The sequence below is a fragment of the Apteryx mantelli genome, chromosome 22 (genome assembly GCF_036417845.1).
Source record: "Apteryx mantelli isolate bAptMan1 chromosome 22, bAptMan1.hap1, whole genome shotgun sequence".
NCBI classification, from domain to species: Eukaryota; Metazoa; Chordata; class Aves; order Apterygiformes; family Apterygidae; genus Apteryx; species Apteryx mantelli.
The window spans coordinates 9,838,663-9,866,311 of NC_089999.1; the positions used below are offsets into that span (position 1 = coordinate 9,838,663).

The 27,649-nt window shown below is 57.5% G+C and overlaps 2 protein-coding genes across 4 annotated transcripts in view; both read right to left on the reverse strand.

Annotated features, from left to right (window-relative positions):
• Positions 1 to 925: 925 nt before the first annotated feature.
• Positions 926 to 6,876, reverse strand: CORO6 (coronin 6). Its single transcript, XM_067309452.1, has 11 exons — positions 6,760 to 6,876; positions 4,746 to 4,945; positions 3,909 to 4,031; positions 3,483 to 3,612; positions 3,206 to 3,387; positions 2,919 to 3,038; positions 1,983 to 2,087; positions 1,744 to 1,889; positions 1,604 to 1,661; positions 1,297 to 1,527; positions 926 to 1,114 (listed from the first exon to the last, which is right to left on the reverse strand). Exons 2-11 carry the CDS (start codon positions 4,941 to 4,943, stop codon positions 992 to 994), a joined length of 1,416 nt encoding a protein of 471 aa, XP_067165553.1. The 5' UTR covers positions 4,944 to 4,945; positions 6,760 to 6,876; the 3' UTR covers positions 926 to 991.
• A 1,868-nt stretch (positions 6,877 to 8,744) lies between these two features.
• The window catches only part of SSH2 (slingshot protein phosphatase 2), a 102,187-nt gene continuing 83,282 nt past the window's right edge, over positions 8,745 to 27,649 (reverse strand). For all 3 annotated transcript variants that reach the window (XM_067309782.1, XM_067309780.1, XM_067309781.1), the window contains 5 exons: positions 25,024 to 25,070; positions 23,544 to 23,690; positions 21,159 to 21,359; positions 16,625 to 17,453; positions 8,745 to 15,351 (listed from right to left, as the gene is read on the reverse strand). In XM_067309782.1, the coding sequence (XP_067165883.1) occupies positions 13,345 to 15,351; positions 16,625 to 17,453; positions 21,159 to 21,359; positions 23,544 to 23,690; positions 25,024 to 25,070 (3,231 nt within the window). In that variant the 3' untranslated portion in view covers positions 8,745 to 13,344. The remainder of the gene's footprint in view (positions 15,352 to 16,624; positions 17,454 to 21,158; positions 21,360 to 23,543; positions 23,691 to 25,023; positions 25,071 to 27,649) is intronic.

Sequence of the window (27,649 nt, forward strand, 5' to 3'; positions counted from 1 at the left end):
ACCCCCAGAGAAACCTTACGTCAAATGGTGCTAACCCCGGGCCCCACACCTCCCCGCCGCCGTGTGCCCCCCCCCCCCCCCCGGCTGGCGCCACGGCCGGGGCCACCGCCACCGGCCCCCTCTTTGCACACGGGGCTGCGGGGCCGAGGGGGAGGCCGAGGGCCACGGGGCTCGCTCCCGCGGGCCGTGCCCGGGACTTTTCGTAGCGACCCACGCCGGCGGCCCCCCCCCCCCCGTGCCCCCCTCCGCCCCGTGCACCCCACGAGCGACGTCTGGGCCAGGGCCGGGGGAGCCCGAGCAGCTCCGACCGCGGCCACCACCAATAAATGCTCTTTAAGGTTCGTCTCTGCCCGGCCTCTCTCTGCCGCCGGGACGGGGCCGCGCTGACGCCCGGGCTGCTGCCACCAGCGCAGGGTGCACACCCGCTCCCCGCGTCCCCGTCCCCTGCCGCACTCGGACCGGGCAGGAGGAGCCGGGGCGTCCACGGAGCAAAGATCTGCTCAGGGAGCCCCCAGCACCAGGACGATTTGGGCAAGACGGGAGGGCTGGGGGGGCCTGGCCAAGGGGCGCCGCGGGGTTGCTCAGCGCCATCCCCAAGCACGTGCCGGCTGCCAGGGGACAACCGCGCTGGGACAAGGCCAAGGCTGCGGGGGGAGATGCCGGCTCCTGGCTTGCCCAGCGGCTCCTGCTCCATCCCGGCCTCTTGGAGCATCCCTGGGCACCAACAAGGCACCCAGCCTTGGGGACACCCCCGGCCCCCCCCAGCACTGCGGCCGGCATCGGGATCTGCCCAGCCGAGGTCCCAGCCGGAGCAAGGAGCAGCCCCGGCCCCGAGGGCGCTGCCGGCGGCTCCGGAGGGCAGGTCCGACCCCCTCCCGGCGGCCTCGGCTCCACGGGAAAGAACACGGCTCTGGCCTCCTCGCCCTGCGGGACTTGGTTTTAATCCTTTTAAACAAGGCTGGTCCAGTTCTCCTCGCCGCGGGCCGCGGCGCTACTCCGTGCCGTTGGTGAACTGGCAGAGTTTGTCCTCCAGGTCGGAGATGCGCTTCTCGTGCGCTCGGACGGTCTCCTTCAGGGCACGGATCTCCTCCAGCACCTCCTCCAAGGCGGGCCGCTGCGGGGGACACGCCGGGGGTCACCGGCGCTGCCGGGGGACCCTCCTCCCCGCACGCCCGCCGGCCCCTGGTGGGGCATCGCCGGGGGCCCCCTGCACGGAGAGGACATCCCGTGCGCCACGGCCCCGCGGGGCGGCTGGCGGCCGGGGACGGGGAGGGACGTGGAGCCGCGGGCACTCACGGAGAGGTTGGCGTCGCCGGTGGACTGGCTGCGGCGGGACCCCGGGGGCGGCTTGTTGTCCAGGATGTTCTTCTTGACGACCTTCAGCTCCCGGTTCTTGACGGGCACGTAGCCGTCCCGCAGCGAGATGAGGATGGGCTCGGCGTCCTTCCCCGCCAGCCACTCGTCCGCCTCCAGGGCCGGCTCGGGGCCAGGCGTGTCGGGGTACAGGTCGTCCTGGAAGAGGTCTGACTGCGGGGACGAGGGAGGGCGCGATGAGACGGGGGTCCCCCGCCGGCCCCGCGGCAGAGGCGCCCCGAGGACCCACCTTGCGCGGCACCGTCATGACGATGGGCTCGCACTTGCGCTCATGCAGCTTGAAGAACCTACGGGAGGCGAAAGCGGAGGCGGTGAGGGTCCGGCCGGCGCCCCGGGACCGGCCCGCGGGGCAGCCCCGGCCCCCCTCACCTGGCGATCTCGCACTTGCTGACGTCCAGCCCCCGCTTGGGCATGAAGCCCATGCCTCGCTGCGGCTCCTTGCTGCTGTAGGTGCTCAGGTAGTGCACGTAGGGCGCCTCGTCCGTGATCTCGAAGTACCGGATGCTGCTGTCCCCCTGCGGGCGCGGGGACGGGGCTCAGCGCGGGGGCCCCGGGGGGGGGGGTGCGGGGTGCGACGTTCCCCCCCCCCCCCCCCGGCGTGGTCTCACCTTTCCGCACAGGTAGACGATGCTGGAGTCGGGGTCGTAGAAAGGCAGCAGCACCCCGTTGCTGGTGTCCATCTCCTGCAGGGCGATGGGCTCCTCGAAGTTGTTCTGGGGGCGCCGGGGCGGCAGCGTGAGCGGGGGCCCCGCGACGGCGGCGGCGGCGGCGCCGGGGCGGTTAGTCGCACGCGTTAGCCACGGCACACGGCAGGCCCGGGGCCCCTCTCCCGTTCCCCCCCCCCCCACTGCCACCGGGACGGCAGGGCCATGCAATTGCCCCCCGGCCCCCGATGCCTGCGCCGTCCCTCCCCTCGCCCCCCGCCTGCTCCGTGCCCCCACCCGCACCCCGACACAGCACGGCACACGTGGGAACTTGGCGTCCGCCGGGGGGCACGCGGTGGGGCGGCCCCGTCCTGGGGGCTTGCGGGGGTGAGGGGGGCATCTCCCAGACACGGGGCTGGGGGGGATGGACGGACGGACGGATGGACGGACGGATGGTGGCCAAGTTCCCGGAGGAGCACTCCATGCGGCCTCGTTACCGGGTCCCACAAGCCCAGCTCCCGCTGGCTCATTCTGGTAAAGCCCGTGGTAAAGATGTGTCCTTCCCGGGTGAAGATGGCCCGCACGGGCCTCATCCCTTCGTGGGGCGCAAACCTCTCCTGGCGGGCGGAGGGGGGAGAGAGAGTCAGCACGGGGCGCCGGGGCGGGGGGGGTGGGCTGCGGGGGTCCGGAAGCGTCCCCCGAAACGGCCGCGGGGCCTCGCTCGCGGGGACGGCCACGGCGCGCGGCTGGACACGGCGCACGAGGAGCCCCGGGAGCCGCCACCATCGCCGCCGCCACGCGCTGCTGCAGGGCCCAGGCGTCCAGGCCGCGCCGCTCTCCTCCTCGTGCCGGCACGGCCCCCCCCCGGGGCCGGAGCGCCCCGGATTCGCCGTCTCGTACCAGGTCCCAGAGGCCCAGCTGGCGCTCGCTCATCCTGCTGAAGCCCGTGGTGAAGATCTTGCCATCGGCCATGAAGATGGCGCGGATGGGGCGGGCGCCGTCGTGGGGCCGCGCTTTCTCCTGGCGCCGGCCGGGAGCGGGTTAAAACCAAACACAGACACGCGCGCGGGGGCGGCCGGTTAGTGCGATGGAGACCCCCCCCCCCCCCCCCCCCCCCCCCCGTTCCCCGAAAGCACGGGGCAGAGCGGGAGCCGCGGGGTGCAAGGGGCCGCCGCGGGGGGACTCACCGCCACGACCTGCCGCTTGCGGGGGTCGATGACGCGCACCCGCTTGTCCTTGCAGGTGGTGACGAGCAGGCTGCCGTTGCGGTTCCAGCCCACGTTGTAGATGAGGTCGGCGTGCATGTCCTCCAGCGCCAGCAGCGTCTCCCCCGTGCCCACGTTCCACAGGATCACCAGGTTGTCGCTGCCTGCCGGGAGGAAGCGGGACGTGGCGCCGCGGTCCCGACCCCACACCGGGCGCCGGGCGCCGGGAGGGGGACGCCGACCCCGCGGCCGGGCTCACCTGCGCTGAGCAAGACGTTGCGGGCGGTGGGGTGCCAGGCGATGATGCCCACCCGCTTGGAGTGTCCCTCCAGCGTGACCACGGGCTCCGTCATGTTGCGCACCGGCACGTAGTCGGGGATCTGCCAGACCTGGGGGGCGGCAGGCCGTGGGGCGCCGGGCACCCGCCGCGGACCCCTGCCCCGCCGGCGGGGGGAGCCCACCCCGGCCCCGGCCCCGGCCCCGGCCCCGGCACGGCTATTCCGGGGTGCTGAGTCGCCGGGTCGGGTATATTTAGCGCAAAATGCTGCATCATGGAGCGAGCAGCCGCCGCCAGCGCGAACGCGCGGCACCCGGGCTAAAAATAGCCTGGTGACACTTCGCAGGCGGCAAAAGGGGGGACGTGCTCGGGGCCGCCGCGCCGATGCCCCCCGCCGGCGCCCCTTACCATCACCGTGGTGTCCTCGGAGGCGCTGGCGATGACGTTGTCGTTGTGGGGGCACCAGTCGATGTCCAGCACCGGCGCCGTGTGCCCCGTCACCAGCGGGTGGTTCTTGTCCACGCGGCCCGTCTGCAAGGGGGGGGGTTGCGGTGAGGCCGCCGCATCCCCGGGCCCCCCCGGACCCTCCATAGCCCGCGGGGCTGCAGGGACAGCACCCGCCCGGAAAGGGGCCCACGGCGGCTGCAAGGGCCCTGCAGAGGGAAACTGAGGCACGCGGCGGGGCCGGGCCGGCAGAGCGCGAGCGGGGACGCGGAGGGGAGCGCAGCCCCCGCCTCGCTCCCGGCCCTCCGAGGGGACCCCCAGCCCCTTCCCCAGGCGGGCAGGGAGAGGGGCGCTGAGCAGGGCCAGGGCCGCCCCCCATCGCTGCAGGCCCCAGCGCAGCACGGCCCCGACGGCCGCGGCCGGGAATGCCAGCCGTCGGAAAAAGTGACCGGGAAGGGTTTTCCCACACCACCTCGGCTGCTCCCGGGATGTCGCCCTGCACGGGGAGCGCCAGCGGGGACAACGGCTCCAGGCCGGCTCTGCCCGAGCTGCCGGATGGCGAAGGGGCACCGTGCGTGCACGAGGGATGCTCGGGGACCGGCCTGGCGCGGGGTCGAAGGAGGGGACGGGGGCCGCTGCAGCTCTCCCCTCCTCGCTCCGGGGGGACCCCGCGGCCTCTCCCGGCCCCAAATACAGCCGGGGGGCAGCGAGGCGGTGTGCCGTCCCCATCGCCACGGCAATGCGCCGGCAAGGACAGCGGCCGAGCCCCCCGCCGCGGTGCCCCGGCCCGGCCCCGCTCACCTTGGCCAGGGGCAGGACGATGAAGGCCCCCCCTCCGCCCGACTCCACGATGATGGCCACGAACTTGGGGTTGACGGCGCAGAAGGAGCTGTCCCACGTCACCTTGGAGACGCGGATGTCCTCGTACATCTGGTCGGCCTTCACCGGCTGGCCGAAAACGTGCCGGAACTTGCTCTGGCGCACCACGCGGCGGCTCATGGCTGGGGGCGGCGGGGTCAGCGCCCGGGTTTTGGCCCCCCCGGACCCCTCGCGGGACCCCGCTCCGCGCGGAGGAGCCCGAGCCGGGCTCAGCACCCGGCGCTCAGCAAGGCCCCCGGTCGCGGCGGGGCGTCCTGCAGCTGCGACGGCCCGTCCCGAGCCTGCTTGGCTCGCAGCACCCACCCGGGGGCACCCAGCTCCCCCCGGACCCCGCGACCCCCCGCGGCAGGGGCCGTGAGCCCCCCCCCGGGGGGCCCCCCACAGGGACGGGCGCTGCTGCCACCCTGCCCGGGGCTGGCGCCTGGCTGGCGAGGGGAAGCCACGAAATCGGACACTGCTCCTGGCCGGGCACCTGCCTCCCTCCGGGCTCGGCACGAAACCCGCGGGGACGCCCGGAGCCACTGGGCCGGCACGGAGACACCCGTCGCCTCCCCTGGAGCACCCTTCTGCAGGGGGAGAGGCCCCGGGGCCTTGCCCGGGTGGGGAAACTGAGGCACAGAGCGGGCAGTGACACAGCTCTGCTCCCCCGTGTAGGAACCGGGTGGTTTTTGGACGGGGCACGAGCAGCGCTGAGCCGAGGCAGGTCTGCCCAGGCCCTGCACCCCCTGCGGGCCCCAGCGGCCCCTCGGCATCGCTCCCGGCCGGGCAGAGCGGCACTGCGGCCGGGCACGGGGGGCCTCGGCTCAGCCCCCGAGTCCTGCCGGCTCCTGGCGCCACAGGCTGGGGAGGGTCCCTGTGGTCGGTGCAGAGCGGGACGTGGCACGAGCCCTGTGCCCCACAGCCAGGCATGTGCCTGGGCACTCGCACCCGGGCGAGAGGGGACACGCACTGGGTGCCACCGTCAGCCCTTCATGGCACTGGGCACGCGCCCACCAGGCCCAGGGGAGGCACAAGGGGGGCTCAGCGGCAGCAGCCCTCCAGGGATTTTGCAGCACTTCATCCGACAGCAGTGGGAGCACGCCTTGGGGTGCAGGCCAGGCCAGGGAGAGGATTGGGGCCCGGCTGGCTGGGCAGGGTGCGGGCAGGGTGCGGGCAGGGTGCAGGCAAGGCTGGACAAGGCGCAGGCAGGGTGCAGGCAGGGTGCAGGCAAGGGTGGACAAGGCGCAGGTGTGCAGCAGGGGTGCACGCAGGGCTGGGTGAGGTGCAGGCAGGTTGCATGGAGGGTCTAAGCAGGGCCAGGCAGGGAGTAGGGAGGGTGCAGGCAGGGTGCACGGAGGCGAAAGCAGAGCGGGACGAGGTGCAAGCAGGGTGCAACGGGTTTGTGAGCAAGGCCAGACGGGGTGTAAGCAGGGTGTCAGCAGGGCTGGACGAGGTGCAGGCAGGTGCAGGGGTGGTGCAAGCAGGGCCGGGCAGGGTGTAGTGAGGGTGCAGGCAGGGTGCATGGGGGCGAGAGCAGGGCCAGACAAGGTGCAGGCGGGGCGCAAGCAGGGGTCAGGCGAGGTGCAGGCAGGGTGCAGGGGTGCAAGCAGGGGCCGGGCAGGGTGGAGGAGGGGTGCGGGCAGGGCGCAGGGGTGCAGAGGGGTGCAAGCAAAGCCGGGCGAGGTGCAGGCGGGACAGCCCTGCTCCCGCTTCCCGGCCGTGCCATTACGTTGCCACAATTGAATCCGCAGCGGCTGCTCCGGGAACGACCAGAGGTCACTTTCCAAATATAGCCATCTCCTGCCGGGCCGGCGGGCGAGGGGCCGGGGGGCCGCGAGCCGCCGCCCCCGGCCCGGTCCGGTCCGGCCCAGCCCGCTCCCAGCGCGGCGCCCCCGACCCGGCCCGGCCCGGCCCGGCCCGGCCCGGCCCCAGCCCCGGCCCCGGCCCCGGCTCCCACCTGCGCTCCGCCGCTGCTGCGGGCGCGGCCGCCGCTGCGCCCCGCTCGGCTCCGCCCGGCTCCGCTGCGCCCGGCCCGGTGTCGGTCTCGGTCTCGGTCTCGCTCCCGCTCCGCTCCTCCCGGCTCGGCCCGGCCCGGCTCGGCTCGGCTCGGCTCGGCTCGGCACAGCCCGGCGCGGCGCGCAGAGCCGCTGCCGCAGAGAACAGCTGAGCGGAGCCGGGCGCCGGGGCCGGCACAGCCCCCCCGCGGCGGGCACCGGGAGGCGGGGGGCCCTGCCCGGCCCGGCCCGGCCCCCGGGGATGGGGTCTGGCCTGGCACACCCAGCCCCCGCCCGTGGGGGCCGCTTCCCCCGCGGCCGGGGGGGGGCGACGGTGCCCCGAGCCCCCGGCACGGTGCGCGAGGGCAGCGCTGGGGGGGCCAGGCAAAGCCCCCCTCTGCCAGGCATGGGGGGGTTGGGGGGAAGCGAGGCGAGGGCCGGCCCTCAGCGCCCCATCCCGGCTGCACCCCTGGCTGCTGTCACCCCGGGGGCCACCTCTGCCCCGGGTTCGAGCCATGCGGGGGACGGGGCGGCTGGGCATCCTGCAGGGCTGCGACTCCGCCGCCCCAGGCTCGGGGCATGGGTGCCCCTTTGCTCCAGGGCCAGCCCGGCCCCACGGAGCCCCCGGCCACGGCCGGCCCCAAGTGCTCCTTTCCCTGCTGTGGGAGCGCAGAAGTCTCCAGGCCCCCCGGAGCGAGGGGGCTGCAGCCCCACAGGGGTGAGCCCACGTCAGCCCCCGGCCCTGCACGGTGGGTCATTACAGATGCAATCACAGGCTGGATTTAGGATTTAGCGCAGCCCAACCACTCCCACAGGGATGCCCTGAGGGGATTAAGGGATCCCAGGGCTCAGGGAGCTGTGGGAGCAGAGCCCTGGTTCCTGGAAAGGCAGCGAGCCCTGGACCCTACAAGGGCACCAAGTGGAGCTGGCCGAGCATTGGCCGAGCCAGGCAGGACAGGGCGCCTGGCAAAAAGGCAGGAAAAAGGTGACAACCTTCCTCGCCCTTCCGAAGGGGCAGCAGGGAGGCGGGGGGCTGCAGAGGCACCCCCAGCCTGCCCCATCCCACCGTGGCCCCGGCTCATCCTGCCTGGTGAGCACGGGGACAGAGCGAACCCCATGTCCCACGTCCCCTCTCCACACCACGGCCCAGCAAGCAGAGGAAAGACCCCCAAAGCCTTTCCCAGCCCAGGTACAGGGCCTGGTGCTGGGGGCAGCGGGGCTGGATGGAGCATCCCGACCCCTCCATGCCCGCGGCGGCAGTCCTGCACCCCTGTCCGCAAGCCCCGGTGCCTGCTCAGCCCCGACTCGTCCTGCAGGAGCACCGGGACGATGAGTGCGAGCTAAAGGGGCTCTGGCTCCGTACCCCCTTGCTCACAGCCCCTCTGCTCCCCATGGCTGCGTGGGCTGGGGGGGGGCCACAGCCCACAGAGCCCTTTGCAATATGGTTTCTTGCCACAACAGGGGACACAACAGTGCAAAACCAACTCATCTGCGGCGGCTTGTTTCCCAGCGCAGACACCAGCTTGTGCTGCAGCTTGGTGCTTGGATTCAAACCATGCAGACCATGCTGGCTCTGGTACAGCGTCCCTGCTAAAACCTCGCATACACCCTTGAGCTGCTTCCCAAATTCTTCCCAGATTGAGCATGGGACAGCCCCGACACCGGCCTTCCTTCCCACAGCGAGGGCACCGCGGGGCCCGGACACGATCCCTGGCGCTTGCCCTGCCACCGCAGCAGGATCTGGGACAGCCTCTCGTCTGGAGCAGCGGCTCCTTGGCCCACGGACAGGAGGTGTCTCGTAACAAGATGGGGCCGTTTATGCTTCTGGGAGGGGACGCAAGCAACAGCGCCGCTCCCAGGCCTCCCGTCCCTGCCCCGCGCTCTGCGAGCAGCCGGAGCATTCGTTGCGCCCAGTCCCATTCCCAAGCAGGAGGCGGCCACACGCGTGTCATCTTCAAAATAAAACTTTATTCATTCAGTACAAGAACATTGAATCTGCACATCAGTGCACAAGTTCACATTTAAAAACAGCTGAGCACATCGGTCATAAAGTCTTTAAGGGAAGAGGGGACGATCCCAGCCACCAAGGAAGATCAAGGAGGGGCAGCAGACAACGGCGCTCCCCTCCCCAGGTTGCAGCTCCACCACCGATGACCCCCAAGGGCTCAGCGGTCCCGCGCGCCGACGGTCTGCGGCCAGACTGCCCAGCCCAGAGCAACCCCTACCAACCAGCGCACGGACGCCACATCTCTAAGAAGGAAAATAGAAAGGCACTGGCACCTGCGTTTGTGCCACCAGAGATGCCTGCGGCACGGCCGGGCCGACCCCACCGCTGGTGGCACTGCCAGAAGGCAGCCGGGATCCCCTGCCCAGGCTGGAGCTCTCCCGCGCCACCGTCTGCCTCCACCACGGCCTTGGGAGTCCATCTCTCGGGGAGAAGCACAGGGCTTCGTGTGGAGCTAGGACCGAATTAAGGCAGGACTCACCACCCCGGGAGCAGGGCACCCCCTGCCCGCCAGGCCGGGAGAGCTGCTGGGCTCTCAGAGCAAACTAGGAGGTGCAGAGGGCCCGGCCGGCAGGGAGACGCGACCCGGCGCCCGTGCCGACTCCTAGCAGCCCCCGCCACAGCAACTTGCTCCGTCCCGGCGGCTCCCCTGCAGCCTGGCGGGAGCCCGGGCTGGGACGAGCTACCTTCCACCAGGCCTCTCCCGGCAGAGGAACGCGGAGCTAATCCCTGCGCCAGTTAAAACGCAGGTGAGCCAGAAGCGGCGTCACCTCGCGGCCCTTCTGCCACCCGCTGGGAACATGCCCCCACGAAAGGGCTGAAGGGGGGAGATTTGTACATGTCACAACTTCTCAAGCAGACCGGACACACACACGCACGCACACACACCATTGAGTGCAACAGAACGCAGTGTAAAAACCAGTTTCACGCACACACTATCCGTTTGTGCAAGGCTCACACGTTACAGTACAGCCAGAGATCAGGCGGGCAAGAGGGGAGGCAATGGCTGAGATATTGTACAGGAGTCAATGTAAACAATAAAGCGTCCTCCAAGAGGGCTTTGCAAGAGACCAGAAGAACAGCTGCTTTGTACAAAATGCCCTTAAAACAACACGTTTGTCATAAACCCCTCTATCAGCGAGGCTTGTCAGCTGCTGACCACTTTGGAGATGCTGCTCCTCCCCCTCTGGGGAAGGCGCTGCTCCTCGTGGTGCTCAGCAGGTCACACTAAGCTCTCATGGGATGGCTGCAGGACCAGGAGCGAGCCCGGTTCCCACTGTCCACCCGTGAGCCACCAGCATGGAGAAGGGACCACACCGTCCTCAAGGGGAGAGACTTCTGATCCCGGTGGCTCAGTGGCTCCACTGACCAGACACTTGCCAAGGAGGACCCATAGCCCCCAGAGAGCTGCGTGTGACACATCCCTCCAGTCCATTCCCATTTCTGCCATCTAGTTCAGAGCCTCAAGACCTCCAAGGCCTTCATAACTGCCTGCAAAAGAGAACAACCTTCCCTGGCTCCCTCCAAAGAGAAAAACCATAGTTGTGCTGGGCCGGAGCCAAGGACAAGGATGCAGCACTTCCCCAACGTGGGCCTTTGCTCCAAGGGAGGACAGCCCTTAACTGCAGAAACACTGCTCTCCCCAGCTGAAGCACCTGGGCAGAAGCAGAGTATTGGAAGAAAGCAGCATTTCTGGTCTGCAGGGAAGAGCCTTTCTATGGGGCATTTCCCTTGAGACTGAGCTGGGCAAAAACCTCGTCGTCTTCCTCCTCTCTCTCAAGGAAAAAAAAACATACACAGGGCTTTCCCCTTGCAAGCAGATCATTGCCAAGGGAACATGTTGCAAACCAAGAATGCTCCTGCCAATGCAGAGGGCATGCTTGGTGGCACCCCATCCCTGCCACCCGCAGAGGGGCAGACACCACCGCAGGGTCAGGGACAGCAGGCAACAGCTCTGGTGAGGTCTGGGGGGAGGAGGGGAAGCAAAGACTGAAACTGTCCTACACAAGATGACATGAGCCACTTGGCCTTTCCACACTGTCTGCCCAGCTCCAAGTCAGCTGGAGCTGGCCAGGAGAGGCCAAATGTCTTTCAGTGTCCCAAAGAATGATCTGGTCTCCTGGGCCAGGCTCTATGTGACTTAGGCGACTTTTAGTGACTGAAACTGCCTGGGAGGACATGCTGTTTGACCCAAGATAGTGCCCTGCTGGGCTACTTCAGGCTGTGCTCCAGCCTGCAGCTAGCACAGGTGACAACCTCCCCCCTTCCAGCAGGACTTGAGCTCCTTGGAAGCAGGGGGACAATGCACACATTCTGCTGGAAAAGGCCTGAGATATGCTCGCAGCACCAGGCCAGGTACTGCCCAGCTGTGGGCAGGCAGGCTGCCAGCGCTGGGCTCTGGCAAAGCAGCGTAGGAGGATCCCTAGGAGCTACGGGAGGGCAGCAGAAGTGGGATTCCTCCCTGGGCTCGCATGACTGTGGGACCTGCTAGCATATCCTCTGCCGCTGGATGTGGGCAAGCTGTAGGGTTAAGGATACCCCTTGCCCTTGGAGAGACACATGCTGCTTCCCAATACTCCGCAGTGCTTTGGTGCTGCGCTGCTCTCCAGCTCAAGATGAGCTTGTCCCATCAGTGCCTGCAAGGCTCTGCAGCATCCGTGCCGCTTTCTAGGTACGGCCTGGGCTGCTGCTCCTCCCTCACCACGTCTTCCCCGTGCTGAGCTTTCAGCAGCTGGAGCCATTCTGCATCTTCTGCTTTGCTCCTCCCTGGAGGGCAGGTCTGGGCCAGAGTCAGGCAGCAGCTCAGCCGCGCTGTTTGGTGCCCTGCCACAGACCTGCTGTGGGACTGGAGACAGGACCCAGAGTTCTCCTACAACAGCCAAGTGCCTTTTCCTGTGCCCCCTATAGCAGACATACAATTTGCTGATAGGCACCACCGGAAAAAGAGGAGTCTTGAATTAGCCAAACGCTCTGGAACCATAAAATAGCCAAACCCTGCTGAAATTTGGAGTAGGCCCTTCAAATGCACAACACCACCGTTCTTCAGGGAAGCAAGAACCTGCAGAATGGCTCGGAGCAGCGACGGGGACACCTTTCCACGTCCGACCGGCACTTCTGACACCCAGCGTCAACTGGGGGGAGGCAGGCAGATATGCAGTCACCCTCCCGCAGCGGGGTAACAGGGGTTCATGCAGGACGGGAGGAGAAGGGACACATTTGGCAGAAGCTGGCATCGAGGCTCACTTTTGGAAAGGGAAGACAGCTTACAAAGTCAAATCCACTCCATTCCTGTGGAGATTACAATGAACAGCACTGAGTTTGAGGAAGGTGGTTTTGTTTTCCAGTTTACAGAATGCAGTCTTGCCCTTTTTTTTTTTTTTTTTTTTTAGAAAAAACAAAACAAAACATAGAAATGACAAAAAAATCTATATAAATACCATATATACAACAATTTAGGCAAAAAAAAAAAAAAAAAACCTTCCAGAAAAGATCTTCCCTCCGGGTTGAGTGTTAGGAGTGACAGCAGAGAGGACAAAGCTTTGCATTCAGTAGGGAAATGCATCATGTAACAATTATAACAGCCTCTAGGTCTGGAAGCGAACAGAAGTGCCTGTGAGTGGGGCAGAGGGAGGGAGGGAAAGAAACTCAGGCAGCACGAGACAAGAACAGCGTTAGGGTGGAGGGGAGGCAGCAGAAGGGTAGAGAACAGATGATATGGCCATGAACTTGGAAGGCCCACAGCAGTATTCAAGTAATGGAAGGGTTAAAACCCTAAAGATTCATTTGTTTTAAAAGAACACTCTGGTTTTGTGGGTTCTCCTCCTCTCACGTTGCTTTTCCGGCATAATTGAGGACAAACGAACTTGGCGGCTCGCAGAGGAGCTCTGCCCGCGTGGGAGGCTGGTGTTCCACCTCACTACAAAATTCAGGGCTCTGCGAGACAGTGACAGGCCTGTCTGTGGTTTTTAAAGCCTGTCCGCCAGCGTGATTTACTACTGTGCACTCCTTTTGGGGATGCACAAGCAGAACCAAGCCTGGGGGGTTTGTCCTGTAGCAGTTTCCTAAGTGATCTGCCACTGTCATGGAGTTCCAGTTTGTAGAAATAAAAGAAAGGCCAAACAAAGGGATCTTGGCACAGCCTTCACATTTATGTGGGTTCTCACTCCAACAACTGCTCAGCACCATTTCAAGGCATGGGGGAAATTCAAGTTAGAAACTAGGACCTGGTTCTACGCAAAACTCCACCTTGCAGAAGTGATCCAACAGCAATTTTCATTTGCTAAAGGTGTTCTTTTAAAACAAACTAACAAAAAAGAACATTTGAGGTTATCTGAGTTAAAAAAATTAAAAAACAAACAGTCCTGCAGTCAGAGTCACACACAGAAGAACCAACCCACACCTACATGCGCCAGGAACAGTAAAATGACAATATATATAAAATTAACCAATAAAGTGCATGTTCCTTATATATTACACCTGCCCCTTGTGTGAACACAACAACATGGGTTCTCTTTTGTAAGAAATCACAGCTGAGGGCTCAGAATCACATAGTATTATAGAGTGGATTGGTTGTCCGCTTTTTATCATTGGTCTTTTTGAGTCTCCTCAGAGGGTGAGTTCTACCGTGTTGCTGTCTGGGTGCAACAGCCAGGCTTTGAGCCGGAGACAGGGAGTCCACAACCTGCACCTGCAGCAGTGGAGGACCCTCTTCAGAGCTAGTCCACGTTGGATCCACACTGGGAAACAAACTCTGCTGACTCGAGCCACACTCTTTGGCGTACTGAGCTAACGGTCTCTCCACTGGCTTGCTCTGGGCAATGCACTCTGTCGTTCTTAGCTGTTCTACAAAATGCTTAGTAGGCTTTGGATCCTGAAGGGCTGGCAGAGAGGAATCGCAGTGCTTCTCACATGGGCTTTCTAAGCCCCCCTCCAACATTCCCCCGCAAAAGCTTCGACTGAGTGCGACGCAGGTGAGAAGCACCGGGTTGGTGTTGGAAGAGGCTGATTCTCTCTCAGATAAGTCATCCTTGGAGAGATCTAGGCAGTCTAGCTTGGCTAAGGATGCTGAGCGTTTCATGTGGGACGGCGTGGTGAGCCCCGCATGCCGGATCCGGGCCTCTATTTCCTTTGCCCGCTGCTTGACAAGCCCGGGGTTGTTACTGCGCTCCTCCACGCTGTGGCTGCTGGAGCTGTGGGGGAGGCCGTAGCACAGGAAAGAGATGTCCATAATGCCCACGTTTTCAGTGCGTTGGCTGGGTAAGTCCTCGCTGCTCAGCTGCCTTGAGGTGCCAGCACCCCCTCTGCCCAGAGGCTTGCTGCTGTCCCTGCATGGGAGGTTGCCGTCCCCCTCGGTGCTCCAAGGCATGGCTGGCTCATCATCTGTACTTGTGCTCTGTTCAGTGACGCCCTCCACCTGAATGACGTACGGGTAGGAAGAGTGATCTAGGCTGGCTGAAGGTGTGCAGGCTACCCGGACAGAGGGGGAAGCAGCACCGAGGTGAACGGATAACCCACCACCTTCTTCGCTAGGGCTTCCTACAGCGAAGGTGGCCTGCTTTTGTACCGCGTGCTCTGGCAGTGAAAGACTAACCAGCGGCAGAGCTTTGAGACAGGTAGGGGCCTTCTCTGAGCACAACGAAGGATTCAAGTTTTCATCTAAAGGAGGGATGGCTGTGGCCAGCCCACCCTGCTCACAGCTAGCGTCAGGGCGCTCAGCAGACTTGAGCATGGGAGTGTACTCAATAATTTCAATTCTCTTTGGGAGGAGGGAGGGCAGAGCTGGCTCTTCTGTGCCATCAAATGAGACCACTGTCCTGCGCTCTTGAGCTGTTACCTCTTGCTCCAGGCTGGGCCCTGCAGGCATGGGCTCGTGGGGAGGAGAGGTGACAGGCGTGGAAGGATGTCTGTCTGCAGGCTGCTCTGCCCCGGGAGGCAGCAATTCCTCAGCACCTGGACTCTGCACATTGTCACTCTCCGGAGGCAGCTCCAGGGGTGGCTCCTCATTCTTCCCCCGCGGCAGGAGCTCAGCAGCAGGAAAGTCGTTCCTGGAGTTCTTGCGAGTGGGTAAGACGCAGCCCGGGGTGGCATGCTGATGCTCCTGCTCTTGCCTCAAGCGCTCCTCGAACTCCAAGGTGGCCCGCCTGACGGAGCCCGGGCACCACTTTGGCTCAAGACTAACGTTCTGCCCATGAGGCTCTTGCTGCTCCCCTGCAGGGCTGCTTTCCTCCAGGTCCGATTTGCAGGAAGAGAGCTGCAGTGAGGAGCCACCTTCTTGCTCAGCTTGCAGAGTGTCCTCCTCCTTCTCCTGGTATCCAGTACAGGTTCCTTCACTCTGCTCCACCCTCTCTGGTGCCCAGACCACCTCCACCGGCAGCTCATGCACTGTGTTCCTCTTTGGTGTCTGGGTATGGTTGGCTGAACCCTCTTTCTGCTGGGCAGGTCCTGCTCCCTGGTTGATTGATTCAATCTCTGTGATAATTTCCTTCACAGAAATTGCATTTTCTGAGTGGGATCTTGTGAGATGGCCTGTGCTAGGCAGCTCAGGGACCTCCTGCAACACAGAAACAGGGGAGTTACAAAATGGATCAGCTGTGCTGACAAAGAACTAATGGCAGCAGCTTAAAGGAAAGGGGTGCACACCCCTGCAAAGGAAACGCAAAGCGCACGTGCCAATGTGCAGAACTAGATCCCAAGTACAGGGTGAGCACCAACATAACAAGCAATATCATCTCTGAGACTGCATTCAGTGTATTCCAGAGTAGATTTTCACCTAGACTATGATTTAAAAGCCTCTTATTTATTTAGTTGACATGAATTTCAAGGGAAATTTAGTTTTGCTTTTTTTAAAAGGTCCAGTTATCCAAAAACTTCTAATGCTGCTAAAAGCACAGTTTTGAACTGTAAATTTAGAATATTCTGTTTATGCACAAGAGTGAACAGAAATACAGTATAAAGAATGACCAAACACTGAAATGCTCTAGTTTCCCTAAGGAAAACAGCCAGAGAAGCTCCCCCTGCCAGCACAGACGCTCCTTCTGCCAGATCGCTGGAGATAGTATTGGCCTATTATAATTAGAAGATCCCTGCTGTCTCACATGGAGATAGAAAAGATTCAAGCAAAGCAGTGTGGCATTTCAATAAGAGAGGCTCCCAGAAAATGATGGCCTAGGCCACCATCAGTCCCTGTGAGAGCCCTGCAGGGTGGAAAGCAATTAGAAGAGAAAGGTACCTAAATTCAGGAGGTTATTAAATTCTGTCAAGAACATCTCTGCCCCAGGAGAGAAGTGAACCATGACATCCCTTACTCCAACACCCCAGGCTTGGACCCACTCATTCTCTTCTTTCATCAGTCCCCATCCATCTGTCCCCAATTTGCTATCTCAATGCTGGCACTTTCCAACCAGGAAAGGTACCAGCTTTGCTCCATTATTTGGTGGATTCTTCAAGTCAGATAAATATCTGCACAGGTTCAGGATGTTGGCTAGCCTCTCGTGTTCAGAGTTCAGCTGCGTTAACAGGTCAAGTCCCACCTATCTGCTCTCCTTGTGCAAAACTCAAAAATAAGTTTCTCATGAGAACAGCACAGCAGGTCAGATCAACATTGACTCAGCCAGTGCCCTGTCACTGCCAGCAGCCAGTAAACAGACGTTTAAGGAAAAAGTGCAGAAAAGGGCAAGTATCTAGCAACCTCTCCCCAGAAAACCATCCTGTTCAGTGAAAGACAGAACTGGAAAAGCCCCTGTCCACAGCAATCTCACAGCAAGAAAACTACTGCAGACATATCTGAGCAGCAGTTCCCAAAAAATTGAGCAAACTATTTTAACCTTTTGTTGTTCTTCATCTGTGGAAGAGTCATCTGATGCTTGAGGGGAGTTTCCCCCATCTGCACCTCCATCTGCAGCAGGTGGCACTTCCAGAGTAGACACCTTGGAGATCCCATTCCTTCCACTTCCTTGCTCCTCTGTCTTGGAATGGGAGCAGGTGCGTGACCTGCTCTCCTGCGAAAGCTCCACAAATTTCTCCAAAGCGCTGAAGAAATCAATCCTATCTGTACTGAGGTCTGTCACTTCAGGCTGGGGAACCTGTTGGGGACTTGGGGAATTCTGGTTTGGGGACTGGGGAAAGTCTTTTAAGCACGAAGTGAATTCTTCCATGGGAAGCAAGTGCACGTTCATATCAGGCTTAAGAGCATCTTTTTCTAAATCATCCACCGTCAAATCAGGAAACTCCGTTATTTCCAAGGGATGCTGGAGTTGCATTAAGGCCTCAGAAGCATGGCAGTTATCAGGGGGGACAGAGTCCACGCAACAACCTACTGGACAGCCATTGATATTGTTTAGGTTCAGCTTGTCCTCCATCTGCTCAGGATGGAAGTCTCTACACGTAAACTCCAGGTGGACCCTTCTCTCTTTCACACATGGCTCCTCAATCATATTTGCATCCTCTGGGAGCTGCTGTTCCCTGTCCAGTTCAGCTGAGTAGACAGGAGACACTGGTTGCTGGTTGTCGTTGGTCTTGGCATCTGAGATCTGGTCAGCAGAGGTGGTGATCTCCTTTTTGTTCAGCTCCAGCCCGGACTTGCAGATGGGTTCATGATGGTCAGACAGGTCACTGTCCGAGTGCGAGCGCCACAGTTTATTATGCCGCTGCTTGCTGTGGGGAAGAAAAGCAAGGGAAAACATTGAGTTGTGTTTTCACACACCAAGGCCAGACCCACCTCGTTGTAAGAGGATGTAGCTTACATGAAAAACAGTGACAAATACTGGAGTCACTGACTACAACTGCAGCTTAACCTAAACATTTCAGGGCCAAATCTGCTGCTGGAGAACTCGGTCTAATACCATGCCACCTTTCAGCACCTAAATCCCACTGCACTGTTCTGCTCTACATACATGCACATATTCCCCAGGCCTATTTCATCAGCTTACTCCTCAAATGCAATGTTTAACTGACCACAGAATTTGGTCCCTTCTCAGCCAGCACTCATCCATTTTTCAGCAGGTGAGCAATGACCAGAAAGGACAGGGTGCCTGGTCGTGGACATGAGCGGATAGTAAACACTAAATGAAATCCAATTTCCCCTCCAGCGCAGGGGTAGCCTTGTGGTTCCTTCCTTGAGAAATTTCAGTGATCAATAACTGAGATCTGGCAACCAAAGAGGCCTGTGCGTGCACAGGGGCACACAGGAGACATCCTCTACAGTCAACAAGCAGCCCAAAACACCACCTGTGTTTCACAGAAAGGAAGCTCAAGTTCTCCAGCTCTTGGAAAGCCCCTTTAGGAAGGTCTGAGGAGTCACAAGGCCAACCAACACCAGCGGCATTGCATCATCTTCCTCATCTCCACCTGCCAAAAAAACCCAGCCCACAGTCCCTGGGGTTATGGAGAACAAGGGAGGCAACTTCTGGACAGTGAAGCCATGCTGCTAGACTTGTTTGCAAGGGTTTTGCTGAGTGACCCAGGCCACAGGGCTGTGCTTCCACCGTTTGCCCCTAGGAGGAGAGCAGATACCACAGAAAGGACCTTGAGTCTGCAGGAGGCCTAGCAAAACCTCTCCAGGCCACTGTCAGCGGGAGCAGGTGCTCCCAGACACATCAATTGGCTGCAGTAAGTTAATTAACAGATGCTACTACACTAATCAAAATGCACCAGTTTAGCTGGGGGTGCCCAACAGCCAAGGAAAATACTCCACCTGGAGTTAGCCTTCTAACCCCGTAATCAGCTACAGCCCTCACGTAAGACACGGGGCAGGATCAGGTCCTCTCACAGGAGAGGAGGGTCAACGCTGCAGGCCACATGGCATGGCTCTGGGAGGCACGTGCTCTGTTTCTAATGGATTTCAGAGTCAAACCTAACACTGGCAGCAGGACCAGGCCTGTCCATGAGGCAGGTTGTTGCTGAGGCTCTGGACAGGAGGTCAAAGATTTCCCATTTCTCTGCTCACGTAACCTGGGGAGAAGTCAATGACGCTTTCAAAGCCTCCATTTCCCCAACTGGGTTTAAAGCCATTCTTCATCCCCTCCCAGACGCACTGTCTGTCTGATGCAATTATGGGCTCAGGAAGGCAGGGACTCTCTGGGGATGTGCTGTGTGTGGCACCACCGCCCCGCACAGGCTCAGCTCTGCTGGGGCCCTCGGCACGCTTTGCTCCGATTGCCGCCGGCAGCGCGGCCACCGCAGCGCCTCCAGCCCTGGCACGGCAACGTCTGAGTCCAGCACTCCGGTGGCACCCAATTCTGAAACGCAGAATCACCCTCCTACACGAACAAGCTGAACTTGCCAAGCATAGCGCTCTGCCTTGGTCTGAGACTCCAAACAGCTGTCCACAACCGCTGGGGCAGGTTAACTGTATTTGGTTAACTTTGAATCTCACACTTCCTCCAATCTTAAAACCTGCAAAAGGTGCTAAAAGCAGCGTCAAGAAACAAGAGCCCGTGTCCCTTCCTAGAGCCCACAGCCATCTCTTGATCTTCCTGCACCGCGTTCCCGGGGCTGGGGAGACCAGCACGCCGCAGCCCAAACACTTTTTTGAGGGGCTGGACCCCAAACAATTTTTTGCTGTAATTTATCCACAATTAAGAAAAGAAACAGGGCTATCTCAGCCCTTCTGTCACTACCCACCGCCAGAGGGAGGGGACAGTTTAACCCCAGGAAGTGTGACAGTCCTGAAGAGCAAAACACACTTGTTGCTGTGACTAAAAGCAGATGGGGGGGTTTTCATTTTACAAATGGAAAACATATCCCAGTTGCTATAACCCCAACACAAAACCGTAACTAGATAGTCCGAGCACATGGCTGCCCTTGCAAACCTTCCCTCTGAAATCTGAGCAGTCACATGAGCATGAATCTGTTGGGGTTTTTTGTTTTTGTTTTTTTCTTACCTGTCCTGGAACACTGCAGCAATAAACAAGGCAGCCAGAGGCCAGGGGGCAAAACTAAATCACACGGAGGAGAAAGGGGAGAAAAAGCAGTCTGGAGCCGAGAAAGGACTGGCATAAAGAAAAGGCACCATTTCTGCAGTATACGGAGGCTATTCCTTGCTTCAGTGAAGCTTCGTTTACTGCAGGCTTTTTAGCCCTGCACCCACAGATGTAATGCACTGCTCTTGCATTTTTTAAAGCCTCACGAGTAATCATGTTCGTGCCATTCTACAGGGACTTGCAGAGTAGGTCAGGAACAGCAGCGTGCTCAAGCGGGAGAGGAGCCGCGCACCATGTCAACGATGGCAGCAAGAAAAGGTTTACCTCCTGAGAAAAAAATGACTTAGAAAGAAAAAAGCCTTAACCAAAATGTCTGTACAGGCTGGCTTTGCAGGTGTGTCACCAACTACCAGGTGGACAGATTACTTAAATCAATGGCAGGCTTTGAAGGTGTGATATACCAGCTGCTACCAGCCAAGCGCTCTTCACAGGTGTTCACCGACCTGTTGCACAGGATGTTGGCACTGTTTCCCTGTCTGAAAACCTTCTTTTCCTCCATCCAGCTTACCTGAGGGAGATCTAATTTTCCAGTCTGCCTAATGCTGTGTAGCACATCAAACTGGGCAGGTCACTTCTAGCTCAGAGTTATGTGCTGATCCTTATTAACTGGTGTCAGCAGCAGTGTAGCACATTTGGTGCCCCACAAGGCACCAAAGGCTTCAGATTTGCTCAATAACAAAACATGTTAGGATCTGAGACAAAATACTGTAATCTGGAGAAACACAGTATCTCTACCTCTTTCCAGCTGATCACGTGACGACGTTGCTTAACATAGCTTACAAGCAGACTTCTCAGAAATATGCAATATTTATGTCTTTTTTGCTAATCAGGTGATAGGTTTGGGATTACAACACCCTTGCCCATAGCCAGCTCCACACCAGCCTCAGAACTCCAGGCAGGAATAAACACTGCTGTTGCAATGCAGAGGAAACAAGAACATCCTGTCCCCTCCCCAAACACCAGCACTTACAGGAGGATCTAAATAAAACCAGGCCAGCTGCTGAGGAGGAGCATGGTCAACAGGGAACTGTAAGGTTGAGACAGAGGGAAGGGAATTTCTCTGCCAAGTGATGTTACAAGCAATAGGGACATCATTTATCTCTGTTGGAAACTACACAGCTCTGAATACTGCATTTGGATGGTAGTTCATGGGATGCTACTCTCCAAAAAGCAGGCAAATAGCTTCCTAGAAGCTTTTTATTACGCTCATTTTCCCAGGCTCAGCTGAGATAACCCATGAAAACAGAATGTTATCTTCCCCAAGATAATCATGAGCTTACATAATGCAGTGGAAGAAGTTCTAATTAAAATAATGAAATCAATCATTTAAGTATTATGCCTTAAAATGGGTAATCCAGGCCATTTCTCCCAGACTCACCTGGCCAGCAGGATCCCTTGGTATTCCTCTAGCTGCCGCATGAAGCTGGGGTTGGGCTTGGTGACGGTGCGCCGTTCCTTCACGTAGTCATACGCTCTGTCCAGGTTCCAGCCGTACTCCTTCATGGCGTAGGCGATCACAGTGGACGCTGAGCGGCTCACGCCCATCTTGCAGTGCACCAGGCACTTAGAACCATTTTTCCTGAAGAGGGAGAAAGATGAAGAGGATGACTAAATGGAAAACACTGCCTCCGAGAAGCTTAAGAAAACAGCGACTTCTCTACTAAAGCATTAGGAACACATTTTAAGCACTGTGGCCTTGGCTTGCAGTCTCTTGGATGTGATCTGATAATCCAATTTACAAAGCAGAGCAAGACACACAAAGGAAGTGAAGAACAAAATCATGATATTCTTAATAGATTTTGTTACAACAGTTCTTCCAAAGCTTTTATTACAAAGCAGACAAACATCAGTTCTTTGCATAGTTTTATGAAGACTCTGCTAAAGACTAAAGAAGTATCCTTGAACCCAGCCAAAATGGCTCACTGGTATCGAGCAGTATTCCAAACAAAGAGGGCATCTATCACACACAAATGGCTTCACAGTTTAGAAACACATTGCTGGAAGATACTGAGTGGCTCAGGGCAGCCTCTAGCATAGAGATGTTTTTCTAGTGCAAACAGTTTTGGCAAGTGGCTGCACAAGACCAACGCTGCTTTAATACAGTCTTTGAAACCCTGCCTGGCCACCACCCACATCTCTTGTGAGACACCGATAGGTGCAAATCCAGCCAAAAGCCCCATGGGCCAACCTGGCAGATTTTTCGCAATATCACTGTTTCTTAGGACCATCTATAAGAGGAAGGCTCACCCCAGCCCTGTTTATAACAATACTCGGGGTCCTTCCTCTTGGTACCTGTCCCAGTGCAAGTGAGTAGAAAAGATGACCTCCCCACGGCTGGAGGCAAAGGCCTCAAATGACTGCTCCAAATTTTGATCAAGAAACCAGTGCAGCGCTCTGCTGCAACCAGAGGGAAGGTGCCTGCTGATGTTATCCGTTCTCTCTTACCAAAGGCAAAGTAAACAGCGCCCTTGAGTGCAACAAGCAGCTGCTTTGCTTGGGTGAGGCTGGTACAGACAGCGTCTGAAAGGGCAGCCTGCGCTCTGCCCCAAGGAATTCAAAAATATTTGTCTCTCATGAAATACGAGGAGGAAGGCTAGCTGGCTCTTATCTGCGAACTCCGTGCACTGGGCAGCACTGGCACAGAGCAGGCCGAGAGGGTTTTGGTTTGGCTCCTTTAACTTTTTTTTTAAAATGCTCGGATAAGGTTTTCTCTACTGCTGGCCACGCGAAGCTCCCCCAGGACAAACTGGGAGGCCGTAGAGCAAACACTGTCATGTGCCTTGACGAGCTCAGACTTCAGCTGCACACAGCTGTCCAAGCCCATCGCTGCATCCACACCCCATACACACAACGAGAGATATATTTACCGTTTGGGGTATACTGTGCTACAGCAGCCTATCACTTGGCAAAAGTCTTCCTTAAAAAATTATCTCTATTCTTCCATCAGGGCAATGATGTCCATGCACTGTTCCCAGTGTGCTGCTCCCCTTCAAGCTTTGGAACTCAAATTAATCAAAACACCAGAATGCTCCCAGGGACCAAAAAAGCCCAAACACAGCAAACAGAGCTAAATACAGTGTACAGTAATTGCCCAATCCAGAAGATTAACTTACACCACCACATACTGCAGTACTGATGTCCAAGTGTTTAATTCCCAATGGGAAATATTCTGGGCAAGAGAATACTTCTGTGGATGACAACACTTCAAAATCCCCATCTAAGGGAATACAATGATGTCTTTTAAGAAAACCATCTTATATACGCAAGATAAGTGTCAAACAACCTGCTCAAGAGAGCCATACTCGATGAAGTCAGCTGTTTGAAGGCTATGAGCAAGAGACGATTGCAAGTACCAGCTATGGTTAAGAGAAGACACGCTTCTACAATGGAAGACTTCAAAGGCAGTGTACGCCAATCTGCTTTTTGACCAGTTTTCCCTTAAGATGACTGCTGAATTGACTGTGGCAAGTAAACTATGAGCTCTCTAGTACAGGAATGATCTCCCCCACGATTCGCCTGGACTGCAACTGGGCAGAACCCCTCATTAGTCCTACCTGCTCCTTATACAAGCACCTATAAGGATAATGATCTGTGGTAGGCAACTCTTTAACACTCAGACACTTACACCTGCAACGCTTACAAAATGAAAATGCCTCGTTCCTAGTTACGCAAGGAGGAAAGCAGCTGAGAAAATCAGTAGGAAAATACTAAATGCTTAGTATATATTTTCTTAATGTGTTTGTTGTGCTCTGAACAGACTTACTTTGCCTTGGAGATGAATTTGTAGGTGTCATTCCAGTAAGCCAGAAGATCTGTTGCTTCTTCATCGTATACCCGAATATTATGATATTCAAAGAGCCCTGGGAAGAAGTTATCTATTTCTCGAGTCACATTCAAAATATACCGCACCCTGCATGGAAACAGAGAGCACATAAAAATGCAGGGTGTGCAGAACACAGTGAGTTCAGAGAGATATCACAGCTGCTAGATAACAGATTGGCAAAACTCAAAGCATTTGAAACCGCAGTCTTGAACATACTTCCTTGGAAATAAGGAGTTAGTGCAAGAAGGTTGTGGCAAAACCAAGCAAAAGGATTTGCTGAGCAATTCAGAGTCTAGCCTATGATAAAAAGGCTTCCATTTGGGTCCCTTCTCAAAGCGCCTTTGTGAATCTCTTCCTGCTGTACACAGGAAGACTGAAGGCACAAGCCTACAAGCAGTATCATAGTTAGGCAAATGTACAAATTAACCACAGAGATGTAACAGACCATCAGCCATTGGGGAGCATTTATTTCTTCTCCCTAAACATTCTGGGAAGGAAACTGCTAAAGAAAGCACAGGCTATCTACCTGCACTACATCTAGTACCCCTAGCCCTGTAGGTTACTTGTTAGATGCTTCTGAACTACATGTGCCGGGATACCAGACAGAACAAGAGCACTGCAGGGGAACAATATCCCTTTTCCCTAGCAGGTAGGAGATTGCTAGCAGTCAAGGGGACCCTATTTAACACAAGGGAACTGCAGTAGACCCTTCGCTGAATGAGGGGAGTCAGTTTTGCTAGGCTCGTTATCCAAGGTGCATAAGTATGCTACCAGTTCAGTTCAGCAGTGATTAGTTTTTTCCATTGTTTTGGCCCAAACAAACTAAACCTGTAAATAACGGTTCAGTTACACAGTCCTTGTACATAGATCCACCTGGCCTAGAAGGAGGATACCCTAACCTTAAGCCTGCAAGATGACAAGGACAGAAGGCAGAGGAACCTATCAGTGCTAAGCCCAAGAGCTACAGGCTTTATTTTGCTGCGTCCCTCTCAAGGGAATAAATGCTCTTTTACACATTTCCCTTCCTGCTGCAATCTAGAGGTCCAGACTCCAAAGTGTCTCTGTAATCCTGAGGCCTCAGTCCAGCACAGCAGGCTTGAGCAAAGGGCACAGAGCCAACTACGCAGCAGTTAAGTAATTGTAGCTTTCTGCTACTTATTGCTACGAGACTGCTGGCTTCCTTTGTTCGCCCAGGGGATGTTAGTCAAGGTCAGGGAACAAGATTCATTTACTTTAGGGTGCCTGTTTGTGGAACGCAGGGTTTGGAAGAAGTGAGGGAGCAGCAGATTGTCAGCTTGTTCAGATCTGCAAGCCCTTTGTACGAGTCAGGTTACACAGCAGCTCCGGGACGGAATTTGTTGCGTAGACAATGAGCGAGGCCAGGCCCTCGCTTTTAAGCTGACGGCCTGAAGCTACTTACCCTCTGTTCTGCAAGTCTTCCAAATTGGAGGCGTTCCACTCCGAGCCCTGTAGGGAAAACATGCAAAAGGACGCATCACCCACAAGGAAAGCACAGAGAGACAACCGAACAACTGACGGAGGGAGGGGTTGTCACCAGGGACCGCCCGGAGGAAGCTGCCCAGCCATGTGCTGGAGCGCGAGGGTCTTTCAAGTAAAGGGTATGCAGAAGAGTGGTAACAGGGCTGATGCCTCCATGTTCAGCACCTTATCTCGCTCTATCAAGCAGATCCTTTCCGAAGCAACAGGCAGCTCTGCAAAGACGAGCCCAGCACCGTACCCGGGCACTTCCTGCAATGCGTTGAGAAATCTACTTCAGCAAAGATGAGAGCACTCCACCCTTTCCCTGGAGGCTGCTGCTGCCAGCTCTGCCCCACAGAAGAGAGACCACCTGTGCTTAAAAACCATTCAGGTGCTCTTTATACATGAAACACCCATCTCACACTTCAAAGGCCACAACACTGTAAACTCACTTGAGTTACACCTCTTCACCCCATACTCCAAGTCTGAGTGAGCAGAGAAACAGATGTGTTCAATCCTGGCTAGCTAACCCTCTCCTCTGCAGACCCACCGGGCCTCTCAGCCAAGCTGCTTGCCCAAATACTTAAGCCCTCATGGAGGAAAGGCAGTCCAGACAAAGGCTTCCTTCAAAAATCAAGGTGCACAAGTTATCTGCTTCCCTGCCTTAAACAGCTCCTAAATGGAAAGACAATTCAGACAGAAGGAGAAAGCAGCTAACAGCAGCACTGCTTGGAGCTGCTCCCACGGCGCAGGCTTTACGCTGCCCCAGGGACAGGAGAGGCACGGCCAGGGCGTACCGGCCCTTGGAGCATACCCACTGCCAGCCTGCAAGCCCAGCCAGCCCAAAGTCAAGAACCTCTCAGCCAGGCACACATCTCGCGGTGTCCACACAGTGATGGGTTGCTGCTTGCCCCAGGAACCATGCACAGGCACCCCGAGTTTGCGATGGGGTCAGCTTCTGCAATCGAAAGAGCTCTGATTTGGGGCAACGCACTTGCACCCATGACAGCACTTGCAGAAAAGTCCTGAGCACACACGGCCTGCACCACGATGTATACACATACCCAGGAAAGGACTGTGTTACTGTTCTGATAGCTACTGGGTATAAGTCTGTTGTCTTTTCCTGACACTTCAGGAATACAAGAAACAAAAAGCATCTGGTTCTTCCCAAATGGAACCATTTCTTAAGAGAAATCATCATAATGAGGACATCATTCAAGGGTTCAGCACAGATGGCGCTCTAAATTTTGAGCAGGGCAAAGGCAAATGTTTCATGCCTTGGCGATCCAGATTTCAATAGAAACCATCGCCTTCAGTAACAGATCAGGTCAGTGCCAGCGAAGTCCAGAGCTGTGCACGATCTGGAGAAGGGATACAGAGCCCTGTTTAGCTATCTTAGCACTCCCTCAGTGGGATCCCACAGGGCTCTTACCTGTATCTGGAAGGAAACAGCCCCATGGCTCCCAGAAAACTCACTGTACAAACTCTGCCTTGCAGTATACAAGCTCCTGAATCAAGTTGCTGCCCCAGCAGCACTGCTCCTCGCCGCAGAGGCCTGCCTTGCAAACGCATCTATTCCACCCCTTAGCCACAGCCCTTCTCTATGGTGCTGCCTGTGAGCCTTCTTTTCATGGTCTTGTCCACATTAACCGTACTCTAAGCCAAGGCTCAAATCTCTGCAGCTTACCAAACTGCCTGTATTGCTTTTGACCAGCGCTGTAAGTCTGTAACACATCTCTCTCTGGAGAACTCCTAGTCTGCACAAAACCATGATGTCGTAGGTACTTTAACTTTTCTGGCTCTACCCCACCACAATTTCCTGGGAACGCTCACATTAACATACACCATCCCTTTGGAGCCACAGGAACGCACTAAACTTCATGAGACTGGGAGAGGCTGTCTCAGGTTGGACAGACCAGCTGGTCCAAGAGGACTGGCTTCGTTTATAGTTGAGCCAACCTCATAGGCTAGACAGCCCCACAAAACCAGCATCCATTGCTCCAGGGCTGGGAAATCCAGAGGAGAGCTGACTCACTGGAAGGAGGTGGAGTAATCAGACAGGCCCCAGCAGCAATGAAAGGCAACTAAACGAGCAAAACATTAAGGCAATGTAAAGGTTTTGCCTTTTAAGTGGATTATCTCCAGGATTCTTTGTGAAACTCCTCTGTTCCCTTGGACGAAATGAACTTAGTTTTCCACATTACAGGTAGTGTAATTCCACCTGAATCTTACATAAGCCCCCACAACAGCTCCTTTTTCTTCTTTGCTGCAGTTATGCCCTTCCCAAAGACATATACACTCCAAGATTTTGACATCTGGACAGTCAGAGCTACAAAACTGGTCTTCTGTCAATGGAAACAGCCCTGCAAAGAAATTAAAAAACAAGACCTTCCCCCACCCAGTGATAAGGACTGCAGCTTGGCTAGGACTACAAGGCAAAGTTTAGTACTGCCAAGAAGCCAGGCAGCTCTTGTTCAATAGCACTACTGTCTTCTGTTTTGCTCAAGAGTACACAACCCCAGGATTGGCCAACCTCTCCTTCAGACTTCCTTTAAGTTCCTCAGAGG

What these genes read in the sequence shown, in the direction of transcription:
- CORO6 (XM_067309452.1), bottom strand. Translation starts at nt 4,943, where the DNA reads ATGAGCCGCCGCGTGGTGCGCCAGAGCAAGTTCCGGCACGTTTTCGGC. An exon ending in CAACGTCTTGCTCAGCGCAG is followed by an intron (nt 3,388 to 3,482) that starts GTGAGCCCGGCC and finishes TCCTCCCGGCAG; the next exon opens with GCAGCGACAACCTGGTGATC. An exon ending in GCAAGCGGCAGGTCGTGGCG is followed by an intron (nt 3,039 to 3,205) that starts GTGAGTCCCCCC and finishes GGCCGGCGCCAG; the next exon opens with GAGAAAGCGCGGCCCCACGA.